Raw genomic sequence first — 23,677 nt, forward strand, 5'->3', positions numbered from 1 at the left:
GAAATTGAAGAAGAAGCAAATGGAAAGATATTCCATGCTCATGGATTGGAAAAATTTTTTAAATATCCATACTATTCAAAGCAATATAAAGATTCAGTACAATCCTTAGGAAAATTCCAGTGGTACTTTTCACAGAAATAGAACAAATAATCCTAAAATTTATATGAAACTACAAAAGACCCAAATAGCCAAAACAATCTGAGAAATAAGAACATAGTGATATCACACTTGCTGATTTTCAAAGTACATTACAAAGCTATAGTAATAAAAACAGTATGGTATTGCCATAAAAACAGATATATGTATCAGTGGAACAGAATAGAGAGCCCAGGAATAGACTCACACAGATAAAGTCAATTTATGACAAAAGAGCCAAGAATATGCAATGGGGAAAGGATAGTCTCTTCAATAAATGGTAAAACTGGGCCACTGTCTTACATTGTACACAAAAATTAACTCAAAATGGATTAAAGACTTAAATGTGAGACCTGAAACCATAAAACTCCTAGAGGAAAACCTAGGCAATAAGCTCCTTGACATAGGACTTGGCAATGAGTTTTAGAATCTTGACACCAAAAGCAAAAACAAGAAAAGCAAAAATAAACAAGTGGGACTACATCAATCTAAAAACTTTGTGCATAGCGGGGGCGGAGCAAGATGGCAGAGGAGTAGGAAACCTGGATTTCATATGGTCTCAGGAATTCAGCTGAATAGGGATCAAACCATTCTGAACACCTACGAACTCAACAGGAGATCGAAGATAAGAAGAGTAACAACACTCTGAAAGGAAAGCGACCACTTTCTGGAAGGTAGGACGTGCGGAGAAGTGAATCCAAGGCGATATTTGGGAGGATAGACGGCGGGGGAGGGGGCCTCCGTCGGCCACTTCTGGCAAGTGATAGAGCCGCGGAGCACAAAATCGGAACTTTTATAAGTCGGCTCCACGGAGGGATGTCGCTCCAGTGGCTAAGCGGGAGGTGGAAACTTCGTGGGACAGTGTGGTCTCAGGACCCTCGGGGTCACAGAAAGACCGGGGGTGCTGAGTGCAGCAGAGCTCCCAGGTATCGGAGCGGGGAAGCCGGCTGCAGAGACGGAGCCGAGGCGCGGGCTCTCAGCATGGGGTGGCCATAAACTGTGATCCACGGCCCAGTCGGGCCACTGCTCCTCCAGCAGGGACCCAACAAGTGGCAGATGTGGGGAGACTCCCCTCCCTTCCCTGGGAGGAGCGGCGCGGGAGTGCACCACAGGGATCTGCTGGGTTTGGAGACTCCACACGGGGTCGGGTGCCAGAGTTAGAAACGCTCGGTCACAGGCCGGGTGAGCACGGAGTGCGGCTGGAGACTGGGGACACGGGAGTGACTGCTTTTCTCTGGGGGCACACTGAGGAGCGGGGCCCCGAGTTCTCAGCTCCTCCAGGCAGAGATTGGGAGGCCACCATTTTCACCCTGGTCCTCCAAAGCTGTACCGAGAGCTTGCAGGGAACAAAACCTCCTGGGAGCAGGCTGGAGCAGCTTGCTTAGCCCGGACTCACAAGGGCGGGGCAATTCCGTCTCCGGCAAAGACATTTGGGAACCACGGCAACAGGCCCCTCCCCCAGAAGATCAGCATGAACAGCCAGCAAGCCAAGACCAAGTTTACCAATCAAGGAGAATGGGAGAACTCCAGCGCTAGGGGAATACTGCACATAGAATTCATGGCTTTTTTACCATAATTCATTAGTTTTTCAAAGTTAATTATTTTTAACTGTTTTTTTTTAATTTTTCTTTTTCCCTTTTTCAAACACCATCTTATCAATCCCTTTTTTAAAAAAAATTTTTTTTATTTTTCATTTTGAGTCATATTTTTATCCCTTCATAGTAGTTACCCTTATTTTTGGCATATATATATAAGTTCTCTCTTTAAAATTTTGAGATACAATTTCTTCTAACAGATCGAAATATACCCTAAATCACTAGTGTATGGCTTTGTTCTATTCTCCTGCCTGATCACATTCTCTCCCCCCTTTTTTTCTTTTTTCTTTTTCTTTTTAAATCTTCTTCTTTCTTTTTAAAAACAACTTCTTATCAATTCCTTTTATAAAATCTTTTATAATTTTCATCTTTACAGTCATCTTCCATCCCTTCATTGTATCAACCCTTATTTTGTACATATATAAGTCTTTCTTCCTTTAAAATTTTAGAAGGCACTTTCTTCTAACAGACCAAAATATGCCCAAAAGCTAGTGTGTGGCACTGATCTATGCACTAGCCTGATCAAATTTGATCATATTCTGTTTTTTTTTGTTTTGTTCTGTTTTTGTTTGTTTTTATCTTTTTCTTTTTCCTTTTTTTTCCTCTCTTCTTTCTTTCCCTTTCTTGTCCCCTGGTTTCAGGTCTTTTCTGATTTGTATAGCGTATATTTGTGGAGACGTTGTTAACCTGTTAGCATTCTGTTCTCTCATCATCTGTTCTCCTCTGGACAAAATGACAAGATGAAAAATATCACCTCAGCAAAAAGAACAAGAGGTAGTACCGTCTGCCAGGGACCTACTCAATACTGACATTGGTACGATGTCGGACCTAGAGTTCAGAATCGTGACTTTAAAGATACTACTGGGCTTGAAAAAATGTGGAAGTTATTAGAGAAACCCTTTCTGGAGAAATAAAAGAGCTAAAATCTAACCAAGTCGAAATCAAAAAGGCTATTAATGAGGTGCAATCAAAAATGGGGGCACTAACTGTGAGGATAAATGAGGCAGAAGAGAGAATCAGTGATATAGAAGACCAAATGATGGAAAATAAAGAGGCTGAGAAAAAGAGAGATAAACAACTACAGGATCACGAGGGCAGAATTTGAGAGAGAAGCGATACGATAAGAAGAAACAACATTAGAATAATTGGGATCCTGGAAGAAGAAGAAAGAGAGAGGGGGGCAGAAGGTATATTGGAGCAAATAATAGCAGAGAACTTTCCTAATGTGGGGAAGGAAACAGGCATCAAAATCCAGGAGGCACAGAGAACCCCTCTCAAAATCAATAAAAATAGGTCAACACCCCGACATTTAATAGTAAAACTTACGAGTCTCAGAGACAAAGAGAAAATCCTGAAAGCAGCTCGGGAGAAGAGATATGTAACATATAAATGTAGAATTAGATTGGCAACAGACCTATCCACAGAGACCTGGCAGGCCAGAAAGGACTGGCATGATATCTTCAGAGCACTAAACGAGAAAAATATGCAGCCAAGAATACTATATCCAGCTAGGCTGTCATTGAAAATAGAAGGAGAGATAAAAAGCTTCCAGGACAAACAAAAACTAAATGAATTTGCAAACACGAAACCAGCCCTACAAGAAATATTGAAAGAGGTCCTCTAAGCAAAAAGACAGCCTAAGAGCAGCATAGATCAGAAAGGAACACAGACAATATACAGTAACAGTCACCTTACAGGCAATACAATGGCACTAAATTCATACCTTTCAATAGTTACCCTGAATGTAAATGGGCTAAATACCCCAATCAAAAAACACAGGCTATCAGATTGGATTAAAAAACAAGACCCAGCAATATACTGTCTGCAAGAGACCCATTTTAGACCCAAAGACACCCACAGATTGAAAGTGAGGGGGTGGAAAACCATTTACCATGCTAATGGACACCAAAAGAAAGCTGGGGTGGCAATCCTTATATCAGACAAATTAGATTTTAAACCAAAGACTGTAATAAGAGATGAAGAAGGACACTATATCCTACTTAAAGGGTCTATCCAACAAGAAGATCTAACAATTGTAAATATCTATGCCCCTAACGTGGGAGCAGCCAATTATATAAGGCAATTAATAACAAAAGCAAAGAAACACATTGACAGCAATACAATAATAGTGGGGGACTTTAACACCCCTCTGACTGAAATGGACAGATCATCTAAGCAAAAGATCAACAAGGAAATAAAGACTTTAACTGACACACTGGAGCAAATGGACTTCACAGATATATTCAGAACATTCCATCCCAAAGCAACAGAATACACATTCTTCTCTAGTGCCCATGGAACATTCTCCAGAATTGATCACATCCTAGGTCACAAATCAGGTCTCAACTGGTACCAAAAGATTGGGATCATTCCCTGCGTATTTTCAGACCACAATGCTTTGAAACTAGAACTCAATCACAAGAGGAAAGTCAGAAAGAACTCAAATACATGGAGGCTAAAGAGCATCCTACTAAAGAATGAATGGGTCAACCAGGAAATTAAAGAAGAATTTTAAAAATTCATGGAAAACGATGAAAATGAAAACACAACTGTTCAAAATCTTTGGGATGCAGCAAAGGCAGTCCTGAGAGGAAAGTATATAGCAATACAAGCCTTTCTCAAGAAACAAGAAAGGTCTCAAATACACAACCTTACCCTACATCTAAAGGAGCTGGAGAAAGAATAGCAACGAAAGCCTAAACCCAGCAGGAAAAGAGAAATAAGAAAGATCACAGCAGAAATCAATGAACTAGAAACCAAAAGAACAGTAGAACAGATCAACGAAACTAGGAGCTGGTTCTTTGAAAGAATTAACAAGATTGATAAACCCCTGGCCAGACTGATCCAAAAGAAAAGAGAAATGACCCAAATCAACAAAATCATGAATGAAAGAGGAGAGATCACAACCAACACCAAAGAAATACAAACAATTATAAGAACATATTATGAGCAACTCTATGCCAGCAAATTAGATAACCTGGAAGAAATGGGTGCATTCCTAGAGATGTATCACTACCAAAATTGAACCAGGAAGAAATAGAAAACCTGAACAGACCTATAACCACTAAGGAAATTGAAGCAGTCATCAAAAATCTCCCAAGAAACAAAAGCCCGGGGCCAGATGGCTTCCCAGGGGAATTCTATCAGACATTTAAAGAAGAATTAATACCTATTCTGCTGAAACTGTTCCAAAAAATAGAAATGGAAGGGAAACTTCCAAACTCATTTTATGAGGCCACCATTACCTTGATCCCCAAACCAGACAAAGACCCCATCAAAAAGGAGAATTACAGACCAATATCCTTGATGAACATGGATGCAAAAATTCTCACCAAAATACTAGCCAATAGGATCCAACAGTACATTCAAAGGATTATTCACCATGACCAAGTGGGATTTATCCCTGGGCTGCAAGGCTGGTTCAACATCCGCAAATCAATCAGTGTGATACAATACATTAACAAAAGAAAGAACAAGAATCATATGATCCTCTCAATAGAGGCAGAAAAAGCATTTGACAAAGTACATCATCCTTTCTTGATCAAAACTCTTCAGAGTATAGGGTTAGAGGGTACATACCTCAATATCATAAAAGCCATCTATGGAAAACCTACAGCGAATATCATTCTCAATGGGGAAAAGCTGAGAGCTTTTCCCCTAAGGTCAGGAACGCGGCAGGGATGTCCACTCTCACCACTGCTATTCAACATAGTATTAGAAGTCCTAGCCACAGCAATCAGACAACAAAAAGAAATCAAAGGCATCCAAATCGGCAAAGAGGAAGTCAAACTCTCACTCTGCAGATGATATGATACTGTATGTGGAAAACCCAAAAGACTCCACCCCAAAACTGCTAGAACTCATACAGGAATTCAGTCAAGTAGCAGCATATAAAATCAATGCACAGAAATCAGTGGCATTCCAATACACCAACAAGACAGAAGAGAGACAAATCAAGGAGTCGATCCCATTCACAATTGCACCCAAAACCATAAGATACCTAGGAATAAATCTAACCAAAGAGGCAAAGGATCTGTACTCAGAAAACTATAAAATACTCATGAAAGAAATTGAAGAAGACACAAAGAAATGGAAAAACTTTCCATGCTCATGGATTGGAAGAACAAACATTGTGAAGATGTCAATGCTACCTAGAGCAATCTACACATTCAATGCAATCCCCATCAAAATACCAACCACTTTTTTCAAAGAAATGGAACAAATAATCCTAAAATTTGTATGGAACCAGAAGAGACCCCGAATAGCCAGAGGAATATTGAAAAAGAAAAGCAAAGCTGGCGGCATCACAATTCCACACTTCCATCTCTATTACAAAGCTGTCATCAACAAGACAGTATGGTACTGGCAAAAAAAACAGACACATAGATCAATGGAACAGAATAGAGAGCCCAGAAATGGACCCTCAACTCTATGGTCAACTCATCTTTGACAAAGCAGGAAAGAATGTCCAATGGAAAAAAGACAGTCTCTTCAACAAATTGTGTTGGGAAAATTGGACAGCCACATGCAGAAGAATGAAACTGGACCATTTCCTTACACCACACACAAAAATAGACTCCAAATGGTTGAAAGACCTAAGCGTGAGACAGGAGTCCATCAAAATCCTAAAGGAGAACACAGGCAGCAACCTCTTCGACCTCAGCCGCAGCAACTTCCTCCTAGAAACATTGCCAAAGGCAAGGGAAGCCAGGGCAAAAATGAACTCTTGGGATTTCATCAAGATAAAAAGCTTTTGCACAGCAAAAGAAACAGTCCACAAAACCAAAAGACAACCGACAGAATGGGAGAAGATATTTGCAAATGACATATCAGAGAAAGGGCTAGTATCCAAAATCTATAAAGAACTTATCCAACTCAACACCCAAAGAACAAAGGATCCAATCAAGAAATGGGCAGAAGACATGAACAGACATTTTTCCAAAGAAGACATCCAAATGGCCAACAGACACATGAAAAAGTGCTCAACATCGCTCGGCATCAGGGAAATCCAAATCAAAACCTCAATGAGATACCTACCACCTCACACCCATCAGAATGGCTAAAATTAACAAGTCAGGAAACGACAGATGTTGGCAGGGATGTGGAGAAAGGGGAACCCTCCTACACTGTTTGTGGGAATGCAATCTGGTGCAACCACTCTGGAAAACAGTATGGAGGTTCCTCAAAAAGTTGAAAATAGAGCTACCATACGATCCAGCAATTGCACTACTGGGTATGTACCCCAAAGATACAAATGTAGGGATCCGAAAGGGTACATGCACCCCAATGTTTATAGCAGCAATGTCCACAATAGCCAAACTGTGGAAAGAGCCAAGATATCCATCGACAGATGAATGGGTAAAAAAGATGTGGTATATATACACAATGGAATATTATGCAGCCATCAAAAGAAATGAGATCTTGCCATTTGCAATGACGTGGATGGAACTGGAGGGTGTTATGCTGAGTGAAATAAGTCAATCAGAGAAAGACATGTATCATATGACCTCACTGATATGAAGAATTCTTTATCTCAGGAGACCAACTGAGGGTTGCTGGAGTGGTGGGGGGGGTGGGAGGGATGGGGTGGCTGGGTGATAGACATTGGGGAGGTTATGTGCTATGGTGAGCGCTGTGAATTGTGCAAGACTGATGAATCACGGATCTGTACTTCTGAAACAAATAATGCAATATATGTTAAGAAAAAGAAAAGAAGATAGCAGGAGGGGAAGAATGAAGGGGAGTAAGTCGGAGGGGGAGACGAACCATGAGAGACGATGGACTCTGAAGAACAAACTGTGGGTTCTAGAGGGGAGGGGGGTGGGGGAATGGGTTAGCCTGGTGATGGGTATTAAAGAGGGCACATTCTGCGTGGAGCACTGGGTGTTATGCACAAACAATGAATCATGGAACACTACATCAAAAACTAATGATGTAATGTATGGTGATTAACATAACAATAAAAATTATTTAAGAAAATAAATAAAAAAGTAATTCTTGGGAGGAAGGGGGGTTGCAGAGTATAACACCAGCATCAAAGATTTGAAAGATGTCAAGAAGAGGATTCCTATCACTTTCCCCAATTAACTCACCTGTTTCAATTGTGCAGAAAACAGATGTATCCTGGGGAAAGACAGTTGGTTACTAAGAAAGTAAACAAAAGATAATTGCAAAAAAAAAAAAAAACAAACTTTGTGCATAGCAAAGGAAACCATCAACAGAATGAAAAGGCAACCTATTGAATGGGAGCATATTTGCAAATCATATACCTGGTAAGGAGCTAATATCCAAAATATACAAAGATCTCATACAATTCAATAGCAAAAAAAAAAAAAATCTGATTAAAAAATGGGCAGAAGATCTGAATAGACATGTTTTCCAAACAACAGGACAGAGCGCCAATGGGCACATGAAAAGATGTTCAACATTACTAATCATCAGGGAAATGCAAATCAGAATCACAATGAGATACTACCTCACACCTTTTAGAATGACTGGTATCAAAAAGACAAGAAATAACAAGTGATGGTGAGTATGTGGAGAAAAGGTAACCCTTGTGCACTGTTGGTGGGAATGTAAATTGGTGTGGCCACTGTGGAGTACCATATGGAGGCTCCTCAGAAAATTAAAAATAGAACCTATGATCCGGCAATTCCACTTCTAGGTATCCAAAGAAAATGAAAACACTAAATGGAAGAAATATATACACACCCCCATGTTCATTGCAGCATCATTTACAAGAACCAAAGCATGGAAACAACCTAAATGTCCATCAGTGGATAAAGAAATTGTTATATATATATGCAATATTACCAAACCATAAGAAGGAATGAAATCTTGCCATTTGTGACAACATGGGTAGGGCTCAATGTGAAATAAGTTGGAGAAAGACAAATACCATATGATCTCTCTTCTATATGGAATCTAAAGCAAAACGAAAAAACCCAAGCTCATAGATACCGTGAACAGATTGGTGGTTGCAAGAGGTAGGGGTGGAGGGTGGGAAAAATGGGTGAACTGTTTTTTTTTTCTTTTTTCTTTTTATTTAAAAATTTTAAATGAATTTTTTAAAAAATCAGAGGTATGGGAGACCATTCTTTTTATGCTGTCCCATTTATGGTTAAAGATGTTAAATTTTTCTTGATAGTGAAAAAAATACATGTTGTATACATTGATTTTTACTAAATGTCTGATTGCTTCTTTATAGTGGTCCTTGTAAGTGGGCAACAATGTGGTTATTTGATATTAATGGAACTCTGTCAAGGCTGCAATTATTCAGTTTAAGTCTTGCCTCATGACACGTGTTTATTGACTTAAGTGCTTGAGTGTATTCTCCTATGTTAGCTGAAGTCTGCAACTTTTTCCACTGTAAGACATGTATATAGTTGTGGCTACTGAGCATCTTCCTAACCTAGAGTGATGGTAACATCTGTATTTCTGTTTGAAAGTGGTTTTAAAATGTTTTTAAAAATAGAAAGTGACTTGATTAACCCTTACTACTAACAATGATCTGTAGGTGCTTCATGTTGGTCCTACAGCTCTTTCTAATACATGTGCTGGGTCTAGTCTTAAAAAGTCATTTGAATTAAAAGGGTAGCTCAAAGGATTTCCTTTGCAGGGACAATAGCTCTGTGTCCGGGTTGTGGTGATGGTTATAGGAATCTATACATGTGATAAAATGTCACAGAATTATTATTATACACACACTTACGCACCAGAAAGTGCATGTAAAAATTGGTGAACAATTGGTAGGGTTTGTAGTCTAGTTAAGGTATTATATCAACATCCATTTCCTGGTTTTGTTATTGTTACTCAGTTATGGAAGATGTTGCATGGGATCTCTCTACTGTTTTTTCATTCCTTTCTGCTATTTTTGCAACTACTTTGAGTCTATCATTATTTAAAATAAAAATGAAAGTTTAGAAAAAGTTTAGGAAAAAAATGGCATCCAGGAAAATAGATTCTTCTCGATATTTGTGATTTTAATAAAACATTAATAGGAAATGAATATTTGGAAATAATTGGTGCACTGCAGAGGGTAAAGTGAGTTAGTTCATTGTGTTAAACAAGTGAGCTGGAGGGCCCAGCTTAGTGTCTCTATTACTATTTCAGGTTGAATGCTTGCAACATAAAAATCAGAAAGCGAGATTGATTATATTTTGCAGCGTATAGCAGTGGTTTGTTCTTTGTCGTTGTATAATATTCTATTGTATGACTATACCACAATTTGTCGAGTCTGCTGTTGATGTACAATTAGTGTTTTCTAATTTTTGTCTATTACGAACAAAGCTTCTCTATGAATAAATATCCTTGTATATGTTTTAAAAAAAATCAGAAAGCCACTGTTGTTAAAAGCCTTGAAAGACCAGCCAGAACTGTCCTTGTTGCCTAAAATTAAATAAACTTGTGCCATAGCATAAAAAATTGTTTACAGTAGTCAAGGGAATGGCAGGGGTTTTTGTTGCTATTGTTGTTTTGTTGTTTTTCTTTTTTTTTTTTTAAGACTTTCAAGTTTTTCAAGTTTGGTGTATGACTGTAAGTGGAGGCATGAAACATTTGGAAAATGTAGAATTTATTGTCAATGAATGTAATTTTGCCTTAACTAAGCCATGCTGAATTAACCATTGAGTGAGTCCAGTTAATGAAAAAGTAATGAATATGTGACTAAACATATTAAATAGGAAGATTGTTCTGTGCTTTTCCCCCCTCACTCTCTCTTCTTTCTTTTTTCTTTTTTATATTTTCACTTATAACAGGTTGTATCTTTATTTTTCTCTAGACAACTTTAGTTGAAATAGTTCAGACTTAGCAGGACACTATTCAGAAAACATTAAAATATCAGTATTACAGACCCTGTCTCCTTATTTGTAACAAGTCATAAAAAGTTCTTTGCTTTCAACATTTCAAAAGAAAAATATCAATATTACAATCAAATTAAGCAATAGTGAGAAAAAAATTTGACCTCCAGTAAGACAAATCAAGAAAAAGGGAATTCACAAATAATATTAGAATATTAGAATGAAAAAGCTGTAGTTAGAGCAGAGATTAAATAATAAGAGAATACTCTGAAAAATTTCACGGCAATAATTTGGATAAATTCTGCCCCAATTGACAAACCTCTAGAAAATGCATAACGACTTAAAAAGAAGTAGATAACTTGAATATTTCTCTACATTGAAAGGAAAATGAATAATTAAAAATTTACCCCAAAGGAAAACACCAGGATTAGATGATTTTACAGATAAGTTTGCCAGACTTTGAAGGAAGAGATCATTTCCCCCAACTTATTCCAAGAGCAAGTATAACTTGAAATTGAACAACACTGTATGAGGTGAGTCCATCATCACCAGTGTTGCTTATGAACACAAATGCAAAAATTCCAAACCACAAATTCAAAAGGTAAGGGAACAAATAATGTGAGACCTTTAAGGTCAGTGTTATAGACTCTGTGTCCCCTAAAATTCATATGGATAAAACCCTAATCCCTAATGAGATGGTATTAGGAGGTAGGGTCTTGGGAGGTAATTAGGTCTAGATGAGGTGATGAGGGTGGAGCCCCCGTGATGGGATTAGTGTCCTTACAGGAGGAGGAAGAGGCTGCAGCTCACACCATCTCTCTCTGCATGCATGTACCAAGGAAGGCTAAGTGAGGAGCTAGCCAGGAAGAGGGCCCTCAGGAAGAACCCAGCGATGCTGGCACCCTCATCTCAGACTTCTAGCCGCCAGAACTGTGAGAAATAAGTGTTGTTTCAGCCCCCAGTCTCTAGTATTTTTGTTATAGCAGCTCGAATGCACTGAGACAGGCAAGGAAGCAGTCCGCTAAATTTTCTTATTAGTTTCAACAATTTGGAATAGAGTTCTTCCTTTACTATTATTTAATCTTAGCAACACTGAACTGGACTCCAAGACTGAAAATGAACTTCTTTGCCTTCTTCCTGATTTTAAAGGAAATGGTTCGAGTGTGCCACTATTAAGAATGTTGTTAGCTGTAGGTTTGTTAGATGGACTCCTGATCAGATTAGTGGAGTTCTTTCTGTTCCTGGTTTGCTCGTTTGGAAGAGACTTAGGAGACAGAACAACCAAGTGTAGTGAGTGGATTCTGTTTGGCTCCTGATTCCAATAAACCAAAAGCAGAAAGACAGTTTTTTGAGGTATTTGAGGAAATTTGATTATGGATTAGGTATTAGAGAACAACAATGAATCATTTTAACTTAGGTGTGGTCATGCATTGTGATCATGTAAGAAAATGTCTGTTTTTAGTTTTTGTGTGGTAAAATATGCCTAATATAAAATTTCCCACTTTAGCCATTTTTAAGTGTACCAGTTCTGCAGCATTAAGTGCATTCACATTGTTGTGCAACCATCACCTCTGTCCATCTCCAGAACGTTTTCATCTTTCCAAGCTGAAACTCTGTTCTCCATTGAACACAAACTACGCAGCCCTCCCACCCCAGCCCCTGGAAACCACGCTCTACTTTCTGTCTCTATGAATTTGACTCCTCTATGTACTGCGTATAAGTGCATATAATATTTGCCTTTTTCTGAGTGGCTTATTTCACTTTGTGTAATGTCTTCAAGGTTTATCCATGTTGTAGTCTGTGTCAGAATTTCCTTCCTTTTTAAAGCTAACACTCCATTGTGTACATCTACCACATTGTTTATCCATTCATCCATCAATGGACACGTGGGTGGCTTCTACTTTTTGGCTACTAGGAATGCTGCTAGGAATATGGGTGTACAAGTATCTGTTCAAGTCCCTGTTTTCAGTTGTTTCAGATATCCATGTATACTTAAAAGTGGGATTACTGGATCATGTGGTGATTCTTTGTTTGAGGAATTGCCAAACTGTTTTCTACAGTAGCTGCACCATTTCATGTTCCCACCATCAATGCACAAGGGTTCTACTTTCTCCACATCCTTGCCACTGCTTATTGAGAAAGTGTCTGTGTTTGTAATGGATTTATATGAAGTAGAGCTGAAGAAGAATTACTAGTCACTCATTGCCTACAGAGCAGCCATGCCCACCCATGGCACTGCAGGTCCCCACCAGCTGACAGGCAGTATGGCCATCAGCTTGGGCTGCCTTTGTTCTTAGCTGTGACCGTGCCTGTATGTGCCATGTGTGCCTATAAAATTTCCACTGTGTCTCTGAAAGACTTTAAGGGGAAAAAAGGAAAACACTCTGATTTGGTGATATGTGCATATATAGTAAAACTGTTAGTTTTTAAAAGGCAAGAAAATGCTAGACATTATTCATGATTCTTGATACTTCTTGGGCAGGAGTGGGGGATGGCACCATAGTCTTGGTCAATATTCTGGTTTTTAAGTTGGGTGCTGGTTTCCTTAGTTCCTTATTATGATGCCTCATTACCTCCATAAATTGCATATGTATAACCTTTTGTATCTTTAGTATGACATAACTTACATTTTTAATCCTCAACTAGTAACTTTTATTCATTAGGGCTGTGGTTCTTACTTGTTGGTCAAAGGTCCAGAGCTGGTCTGAAATTTAAGCTGGTATAGTCTAAGACAGAAAGAGAGAATGGAGTGAGTTTTATAAAGCTAAATTTATTCAATTTCAAGGATTGTATATGTTCTTCAATTATATCTTCTCTCTTTGTTGTTAAGAGAAACTTCAGAAATGATCATAGAGTTAAAAGGATGCAGTTTGTTGTCTGTTTTATTGTCTTTACAAATGGCAAACAGAAAAAGTAGATGACCTTGTATAAGGTCATTACCATTGAAAAATATTTTCGCTGGTCCTTGAAATGAAAAATTCTAGGAATTATTGCCTCAGAGAACACAGAACTGTATTCATTAGCCAAATACCAAGGCTGGTGACACTCGATGTAGTGATTTTACTTACTACCTTTTACACAGAATGCATCTCTTCAACTTAAACAGATAATTTAGAGGAACCATTGATTGGCCTTATCTAAAGACTCCTGAATAAATCTGAATTGCTCAGTGGAGACATACTCTAAGTCTGTAGAGCTAGATTCTCAAATATCACCTGATGATGATCACAACTAACATTTGAGTAAATACTCTACCATTGACTATTTTGTAGAGATTATCCCACTTAATCCTCAGAAATTTGATTATTAAATTATTTTTTTAAAGATTTTATTTATTTATTTGAGAGAGAGAGAATGAGAGATAGAGAGCACAAGAGGGAAGAGGGTCAGAGGGAGAAGCAGACTCCCTGCTGAGCAGGGAGCCCGATGTGGGACTCGATCCCGGGACTCCAGGATCATGACCTGAGCCGAAGGCAGTCGCTTAACCAACTGAGCCACCCAGGCGCCCCAGAAATTTGATTATTGCCATTTAACTGATAATTGAAACTTTGGCTAATGTCCTGCTCAGCATCACATAAGTCAGAAAAAGGGGAGCTAGAATTCAGAACCAGTTTGGCAGTATGACACTTCATCAACACTCATAGCTATTACTTAATTGGATACCTCGTGGGGCACCACCCGTGAAAAGCTAAAATGCTAAGGGCTGCAAAATAGGTCCTGAGTGCTGAATTCAGAACTCAGCCTGGTCCCTTTCAGTACCTCTCATATTTTGAATTGTCTGATAGTTAAATAGTCCAGAATCCTAGAGCTTGAAGGCAGGGGATGCAAAGTTCAGTGGAAACATTACAGTTTTACCACCAAGGTCTTCAAGTGCCCATGTAGGCAGTGACCTAACTGCATTTCTTTCTTGTGTCCCTGTGAGACATCAGCAAATACATTATGTAAATTCAGCTGGAGGCAAAAGACAAGGGGAGAAAGGAGTTCCAGGCAAACTCCAATGCCTGGTGGCTGAGGTATCATGGGAAAAGGGAAGAAGATGGTATAGTTTCCAGCCAAGAGGCATAAAGAGAGGTTCAGAAGACAGTGGAGTGAGGTTTTTGAGTGAGAGAGCTTAAAACAAGGTGGAGGGCAATCAGATTCCTGAATCTCTTCAGAGATAAAGGAAAGGCAAAAGAAAATTCAGAGTGCTTCAAGATAATGTTGTAGGAAGTAGGAAAATGCTCATATAAGGCAATGTGTTCTAATTCATATTGTAGTGAAGTGAAGGCTTTGAACTATGCTCCTATTTTCTCATTTTTAGATTCTTTATCTCTTCACATTTGTCTGTGAGCATTTGCCAGGACTCCTCCTCAGTCCTACATACTGCCTCCCAGCATTTCAAAATCCTTAAGAATTGTCTGCGGTTTCTCCCCTTCCTAGCAAGGTCAGACTTCCCCTTCTCTTTCTCTCATCCTTTCCTGTCCTCGCTTTTCTTCTTGTGTCAGTTGCCTCTTACTGTGTAACAAATCACTCCAAGTCACAGTGGCTTAAAACAACGGGCTGTCATCTCCCACAGTCTTAGGAAATGATGACGTTCAACTGGGTGATTCTTATGCAAGGTCTCTCCTGCAGTTGCAGTCAGATGCTGGCTGAGGTTGGAGTCCCCCAGCATCTGCACTGCGTTGGGCATCTAAGATGGCATCTTTATAACAGGTGTGGTGCCTCAGCTGAAGTGGTTGGAGGCTGACTGGACTCTTCCCTCTCTCCCTCCATCTGTCTCTTCATGTACCATATGGCCTCACTTCTGGTTATCTTGGGCTTCCTCACAGCATGGAGGTTCAGAGTAGTTGGACTTCTTACATGGTAACCATCGTTCCCCCAGATAAACATTCCAAGAAACCTAAGTGGAAGGAAGTTCAAAGCTTGGAAGTCACTCAGCACTACTGTTGCTGCATTTTATTGGGGCAGAGAAGGTCACAGAGCCCACCCCAGGGGAGGGAGGGACCACCCAATGGTATGAATACAGGGAGGTGTGGGGATGTTGCACATATTGGGTATGATGCACTTCTCCAAACTAGCTACCACATTTCTGACTTATTGAAATTTCTGTTTACTCCTTATGACCAAAATGTCTTAAGTTACTGTCTTATATCTTGTATCACATCCATGATTTATGATTTCTTCTTTCTAGTTGTTGTTTATATTAATAGCAATTGAAAGACTTCTTTGAGGAATTCTTATGCATTCTTTCAAGTGTATCTTAACAATATATTTTTATTTATTGCTTTTAAAATTTAAGCACCCAAAAGGCCCTATAAAAAAAGCTATGTGACTGTTTTTTGTTGTTGTGTTTTGTTGGGGTTTTTTTTGGTTGTTGTTTTTTACAAAGTTCCTTTGGGAAATCAGATTTGATTCACTTTTTAACCACTGATGATAACATATCACACTTAAAAGGCAGATCAGTTTTAGGGAAAAGCAATACACCCTCATGTATGGGTGTCCTTTGGTGAACTCACCAACAAGATTGCTTTTCATGCTTAGCCACTAATTAGAAAACCTGTTCTCTTGTTGGGACTGAACCATAGTTTACTTTCTGGTTAGATATTTTAAAAAAACTTTTATATATATATATATATATATATATATATATTTCTTTTTTTTACTTATATCAAGCTCTTACACAAGCCAAAGCTTATTGTTTTTACAACAACCCTCCTGCCAAAAAGAGATAACTTGAATCTAAAAGATTTAGCATAGTCCCATGGCAGTTTCAGAAGCTCTTTAAACTACCTATAGATGGCTTAGCTTTCCTTAGCTTCTGCAAATACCACTGAGGCCTTAGGTTCTTATAAAGAGTTATTGGCTTTTTTTTTTTTTTTAAGAAGCTAAATCTCCAAAGCTTTTCTTTGGTGATTATGGAGAACAACATATGTGGGAGAAAATGGGCAGTTGGAGGTGGCCAATAATTTGATTTTTTCCCCCCTACCCACAGCCCTGGGAAGACTCTGCCATAAAGGATTAATTTGCTCATGAGATTTCACTGCGGTTGCCATTAAGAAAAAAACTAGCAGGAACAGTAGGGTAGAAACGTTTCCAAACCCTGGAGAAAAGAGTCAAGGATTTATGGTGGGAAGCAGAGCAGTCCTTTTTCTCTTTTGCAACGTTTATGAGTTAAGCATCTGAGGTTGATACCACTTGTCTCACACAGGACTTTACATAGACAACTGGAAGCTGATTCTGAGAAATGATCATCAGTGGTTGTAGTTTTCCATAGTTTGTCTTGGTGCAGGGGAAAGATTTCATTTAAAAAAAAAAAGATTTCACACTCCATTCTTTCCCAATTTTTAGAAAAGCATTAGAAAAAATAGCAAGGTATACTGTTGGTCATTCGCTTCCACGTGTCTATCCTTTAGACTTGGATTCCGCATGCAGACTGAGTGGAGGGGCCCTGGCCTCGGAGGCCAGCAGCCCTCCCTTTGTTCCAGGAGAAGGGAGGGCAATGCACCTAGGTTAGAGCAGCATTTTTTCTGAAGCTTTACCCCAAACCCCTCCACAAAACTTTCTACGGAACAACAGGCAAAATATGAAGACCCTTGGATCTTTCAGGCTGAGGCCGAACGCGCTGCTCACCCCCCTCCCACCCTGAGGCCCCCCTCCCAGAGCTCGCCTCAGGGCTACCCTGGGTCATGCCAACTGCTTGATGGGGGGAGATGACCAGACCTGAGGGGGCCAGGCAGCAGGAAGGAAAGGGGGCCGGGAAGGGGTGGCCAGGGCCAGGATCGCTAGGGACGTTCTTATTCATCGTTTTCTTCATCCTCACAACTTCCTTGGGAAGAAGCCCTGTTAATTCCTGCCTTTGTAGGTGAGGAAAACTGAAGCCAAGAGTTTAGGTAACTTGCTTTCATGCAACTTACTTCAACCAAGTACGTAAGGTATTTAAACCAAATAAAAGTCTGAGAATTTCATTTAATCCTTGGGTAAAATGAGCGATTTTGATCTCAGCCCATCTGACAGCACAGCCACTGTTGGTCCTTGCCATCCCCCACCCCCATCCCTCTCCTAAGCCATTGGCAACCGGTAATCCACTTACGAATGAAATCGGGGCAGCTTTCTTGAGGTGAGCCTGTGGCACTTAGTCAAGTAACAATAGTTGTCACTCTCTCTTGTTTAATCTTATAGTGGAGTACGAGAAGGAGTTCTCCCCTGGCCAGCGGCACCACAAAGAGTTCAAGTTCAACTTATCCCAGATTCCTGAGGGTGAGGCGGTGACGGCTGCAGAGTTCCGAATCTACAAGGACTGTGTTGTGGGGAGTTTTAAAAACCAAACTTTTCTTATCAGCATTTATCAAGTCTTGCAGGAGCATCCGCACAGGTATGAAAGCTCAGGGAATCCCAGTGGGTGGGGCTGGCCCCCGTTTCTCACCCTGCCGTCATGAACCCCGAGGGTGTCTGTGCAAGGTGCTTTGGAGCTCAGGGCCAGCACGTGAGCACGATGAGCGATGTGTTCTGAATGGTAGTGTTCAGCCAGCAAGACAATTTTTTGTTACTAAAATGAAGATTTTCCAAATAGTTTCCTGTTCCTGAGCAAGCTAACGAACAGTATTAACTAAGCATCCTTTGTGATCAGAGAATATATACCTTATTGGGGATCAAACATTCCCCACCATTGCTCAGTGCCCGCTTTGAATAATGGGTGAGGGTGGCGAAAATAAATTCATACATGGAAGTCATGTAAGGGTGCTTACAAATGATACTAATTCAAGTTAGTGGAAAGCTGTGTGTTTGCATATAATATATACAAATATGTGATACAGTGTATCCGTGTGTGTGTGTGTGTGTGTGTGTGTGTGTGTCTCGAATGTATCTCTTCTCATTTGGATACAAGGGAATCATAGACTATCCCCCCACCCATGTCTCTAATATTTCTGTTTTTTGAAATGAGGCCAGACTGTTTTTACAAAAGAACTTCAACAGAGTATGCTCTTGGGGCTGTCCACCAGTGATGAAGAACTTCCATGGAGGGATTTCTGGAGGATTAGAAGGGTCAAGGGAAGAAATATTGCAACAGCTAGTTCAATCCTGTAGCACACAGAAAGCAAGCCAGTGACCTTGACTCGTGCTTAGTATTTGGGGGTCAGTCAGGTGAGAATGGTGGGCCTGATGCAGAGATTAGCACCACTGCATACTTAGTGCACTTAACGTATAAACACAGCACGTGGTGGGACAGCCTGGCAATTATATGGGAAATAGGCAGATAACAATTAAAGGAAGAGAGTACAGAGAGGGAGGGAACCCCACATCTACAAACTCTGCAAGGGATTTGTCAGCTTTGGATTCATACTCCCAAGTCAAGATTCTTGCTTTTGGTCTTGCAAGTCTGTTGACTTCCCAAGGATGTCCAAAGGTTTAGGAATGACTTTGGTTTCTCCTGGACTTATGGATTTGTGTGTAAAGCTCTGCCACAAATATGCACCCTAAAATAATAACGAACATTAACTTGCCCCATAAAAGGCTTATTTTGAGCGCATTGCCAACATTTGGCCCTTGTGCATATTCCAGTGTGTAATGAGGGAAACAGAGAAGAAGGAGACACATGCCAGGCTTTGAGGACACGTCATGGTGTTGAATATATGCACTGATGGTTGTATGTGAGTTCTTAGTAGGGATAGTTAAAAATAAAATATAGCCACTGTGGTAGCTATAACAGACCAACATTTCAGAAGGAAGGGAAGGTTTTCTGATGTCTGATTTTTACCCCTAAATAAAAGTATCATCAGTGACTTAACCATTAAGGGCCTCTTTTGGAATAATAAATGATTCGCTGGTAGATTTTTGTCTTTTGATATTTCAGAGAGAATTGATACTCTGTTGATTCCTTGGGCCTGCTTTAGCCATTGATTTTCAATCTGCCTAATTATCTGTCCACTGTGTTTATCTGGTAGAAATAACCTACTAGTACATTTCTGGCTCAGACATTTGTTTGGAGTACATGGTTTTCTCTGTTCTGCAGGAAAGGCTTTATAGTGAAAACACCAGATTGGGATTTCTGTAACTATGGGATTTTTCAAAATTATTATTATTTAAAAAATAGAGCTAGCAGACCATTTGTAAGGTTTATATTGAACTCCAGCCAAAGATGAACAGCTGCCTTGTGCTTAAGATGGTGGTGTCATACTTTCTCGAGGCCAGCAGTGAGTCTGGAAAACAAAATCCCAAACAGTCCCAACCTTTGATGACTCTGTCAAAGCAGACTTGTAATTTCTCTGCCTTCTAGGATAGGAGTATTTGGCGATTGGGTGTGTTTAACTTTTGTGCATAGGGAAGGGGAAATACGGAGAGGATTGGGAGAATTTCATGCTTTTGAAGGGCTCCAGTTTGGCCAACAGGAGATTTTCTTTTCTTATCAGTGGGCCAGGAGCCCAGGCCTCCCGCTGTCTCCTGATGTTCTTCCAGAGGCCTCCAGATTTAACTGCAGGACTCCTTCTGGGGAAGGTTTGATCTCCCCATCTGTACCGTCTTGGGGTGTCCTGGCTAACAATGATCCTCCAGGCTTGTAAAGAAACTTATTTGTCTAATCTGTGTGTAAGTGAAATTTGTAGTATCTGATGGATTAACTTAATTTAACAAATGTTTGTTTTGCAAAAATAGTTGGCCTCCTTGAAAAAGAAAAATACAAAAAGGCAGGTTTTTCAATGCTGAGTCATACCTCAGCGAAGGCAGAAGTTATGTGTTGGGCCTCTTGATATAAAAGGCAGCTAAGAAGCCTAACCCAGGGCATGGTCAGAAAAGATTCTTGGAAGATGGGCCATTGCTATGAATTCTGCAGAAACATATTCCTCTTACTGATAAGAAATCACTGGACCAGGTAAGTTTAAAAAAGTGACGACCTAAATAGATGGTGCTTTGACTAAGAACAGGGAAACATTTGATTCTTTATTCAAAACCTGAGAATAAGCCATGAGATGGAATCTAAGTCCTGAAAAGATCTGGAGCACCCCAATAGAGCAGAGTTGGATCAGTAACCCAACGTGTACGGTTAAATCAGAGTAGCACGGGGTGTTAATATCTGGTGTTATAAATCATTATATTTTTATGATGACACTGGTAAAAATTGGCATTTGCATAGCACTTAAGAGTTTGGAAAGAGTCTTCTCACCTCTTCCCTCACTAGGATTTAACCACTGACGCCATCAGATATGCAGGGCAGGCATGTTACCTTTTAGAGAATTGAACATGGCCCATATGAATTTTGCCAAGTCCGGATTAGGCCTGCATTGTTGTCTGCTGTTTCCCAAAAGTCACCCCGATGACATGGGGTCAGTCCCAAGATAAAGGTGAAGTGCCAGAAAGAGGTAAGCAATCCCCTGAGGGCATGTCGCTCATCTCCGTCTGCTTAGCTGTGATGCAGACACCCCGAGGATGCTTCTGTGTATATGTCCAACGAGATGGCTCTTAGCTGTGATGCAGACACCCCAAGGATGCTTCTGTGTGGATATCCAACGAGATGGCTCTTAGCTGTGATGCAGACACCCCAAGGATGCTTCTGTGTGGATGTCCAACGAGATGGCTCTTAGCTGTGATGCAGACACCCCAAGGATGCTTCTGTGTGGATGTCCAACGAGATGGCTCTTAGCTGTGATGCAGACACCCCAAGGATGCTTCTTTGTGGATGTCCAACGAGATGGCTCTTAGCTGTGATGCAGACACCCCAAGGATGTTTCTGTGTGGATGTCCAATGAGATGGCTCTGTTGGGGGTGCAGATGTGTCAGTTAGAATTCAGGCCCTGGTTCTTTGACTTACCAGGCTTTTCTGTTATTGATCTATTGAGCAATCACTCACCTGTTAGCAACTTTTCTAGAGGAAGGGTGTGGATGAAAAAAAAGACTAGAATAAATTTTATATGAAAGTATTTTAGTTATTCTGAGTGTTATCTATTTGTCCATTGACTTTACCATGTTCTCCCACAATTCATACACACTAAGCTGTCTTTGTGCTTGAAGCATAAAGGCTACTCTGAATACCTTTGACCTATATTTATGGTGGTAGCATGTTGCTTTTCAGAACATGTACTCATGATCTTTACTTTTATAGCACCTTTCAGATTAATAGTGCAATTCTGAGGCCTTTCAAGAATACTGTTTTCATCTACATTTCTTATTTGGTTAAAGACACTCTTTTAGTGTTCTTAATTGAATTTCATATAATTAGAAGTCAAAGTCAAACAGCATCTCTTGAAAGCCAGCCAGAAATGTTTTCAGTGTCTGAAAGATAGCCCTATTTGGTACATGAATTAGCCCACTTGCTCCTGCTAGTTTTGAAATTCCATGTTCTACTCTATATGTTTTGGCATTTGCATCGCTGGCGGTGATGGTCTGTCTTCTGTGTACATGATAACTTTTCTGCATTCTATCATGGTGCAGTCTGTGGAAGACATGTAGAGCAAGAATTAATTCCCAAATTTAAAATGCAATTCCTCCTGGTGTAAGCAATATCACAACCTACTCCTCTGTTTAGAAACAAAGTTTTTTTTTTTCTCGCATTCTTTCTCTTTTTCTTTTTTTAGTTCACATGTTTTAACTTCATTATCCTTAGGATGTGAAGAAATGCATCTTTGAATCAAGGGAACAGGGCAATGCTGCATTAGAGATGGATTTTGAAACTGAGAGATTTCTTTAGGTCACCCAGAAGCCATGTTAGTAGAGTCCCTGGGAACAATCCCAGACTGAATTATTGCTTAAGCTAAATTTTTGACAAAGTTCACCATTTATGACCTATTTTACGGATAGAATGTAATTGTTTCAGGAGAGAACATAACTGTCAAAGGGCAAAAACACATTTTGCCAGAATTTTTCTTTTGATCATGTTCCTCTGAACCATTCACAGAGATAGAGAACACAGGAATAAGTGAGGGAAGGGGAATGAGAATGAGTTCAGGTTTGGACATGTTTGAGACAGGAGTAGACGCCCAAGAGGCAGTGAGATATGAAAGTTTTTAGCTCAGCAGAATGAGCTAACTAGAGTAGTAGATATTTGAGATCCTAAGTGAACTAGTGAAGTAGATTAAATAGCCTAGTTGTGTAAGAATAGAAATACATAATTGACCTAGTATCATTTATTGAAAATACTATCCTTTTTCCATGCACTTCAGTGGCATCTTTGTCATAAATCAGGTGACCATGTATGTGTGGGTCTGGTTCTAAGACCTGTATTCCGTTCCATTGGTTGACTTTTTCTTGTACCAATTTTATACTCTTCATTCTCTTTGTTTTATAAGAAGGCTTGATAACTGGTGTGTAAATTTTGAGACTTTCTTGCATTCCCACATAAATTGTAATATCAGCATTTTAATTTCTGCGAAGAAATTTGCTGGGTTTCTGATTGGAATTGCATTAAATCTAGAGATCAATTTGGGAAGAATTGACTCTGGCTAATATAGAATGTTCCAATCTAAGACTGTGGCATTTATTTAGGCTTTCTTTCACTTTTCTGAATAATATTTTATAATTTTTTGTGTCTTGAATATTTTAACTTATAGATCATTAGAATTATTATAGATCATTAGAATATTCCAGGTTTTGAAGATTTTTTATGCTATTGTAAATAGTATTATTAGCTTTTAAAAATTTTGGTGTCTACTTGTTTTTGCTCCCATATAGAAATACAATTGGTTTTTGTATATTGCTCTTATATCCAGCAACCTTGCAAATTCACATAGTCATTCTAACAAATTTTTGTACAAAATTTTGGAATTTCTATAAATATAATCATATCTATAAATATCAGTTTTATTTCTTCTTTTATAATTATTATATTTTTTCTTCCTCTATTTTTCTTTTATTGTGCTGACTGGACATCCAGTACAATTTTGGGTTTTTTTTTGTTTTGTTTTGTTTTGTTTTTTTTAAAGATTTTATTTATTTGACAGAGAGAGACAGTGAGAGAGGGAACACAAGCAGGCAGAGTGGGAGAGGGAGAAGCAAGCTCCCCGCTGAGCAAAGAGCCCAATGCGGGGCTCAATCCCAGGACCCTGGGATCATGACCAGAGCCGAAGGCAGATGCTTAACGACTGAGCCACCCAGGCGCCCCATCCAATACAATTTTGAATTTGATTCAAAATTTTGTCTCAGATTAGAAATCCATATCAGATTTTGAATCTAATAGAAGAAAGA

The 23,677-nt window shown here is 39.5% G+C and overlaps 1 protein-coding gene across 1 annotated transcript in view; it reads left to right on the top strand.

Moving 5' to 3' along the window:
• BMP6 (bone morphogenetic protein 6) overlaps positions 1-23,677 on the top strand; it is a 159,976-nt gene that overhangs the window by 112,733 nt on the left and 23,566 nt on the right. The window contains exon 2 of the mRNA XM_027601685.1: positions 17,687-17,879. Coding sequence (XP_027457486.1) covers positions 17,687-17,879 — 193 coding nt within the window. The remainder of the gene's footprint in view (positions 1-17,686; positions 17,880-23,677) is intronic.

Source organism: Zalophus californianus, chromosome 7 (genome assembly GCF_009762305.2).
Source record: "Zalophus californianus isolate mZalCal1 chromosome 7, mZalCal1.pri.v2, whole genome shotgun sequence".
Classification (NCBI taxonomy): domain Eukaryota; kingdom Metazoa; phylum Chordata; class Mammalia; order Carnivora; family Otariidae; genus Zalophus; species Zalophus californianus.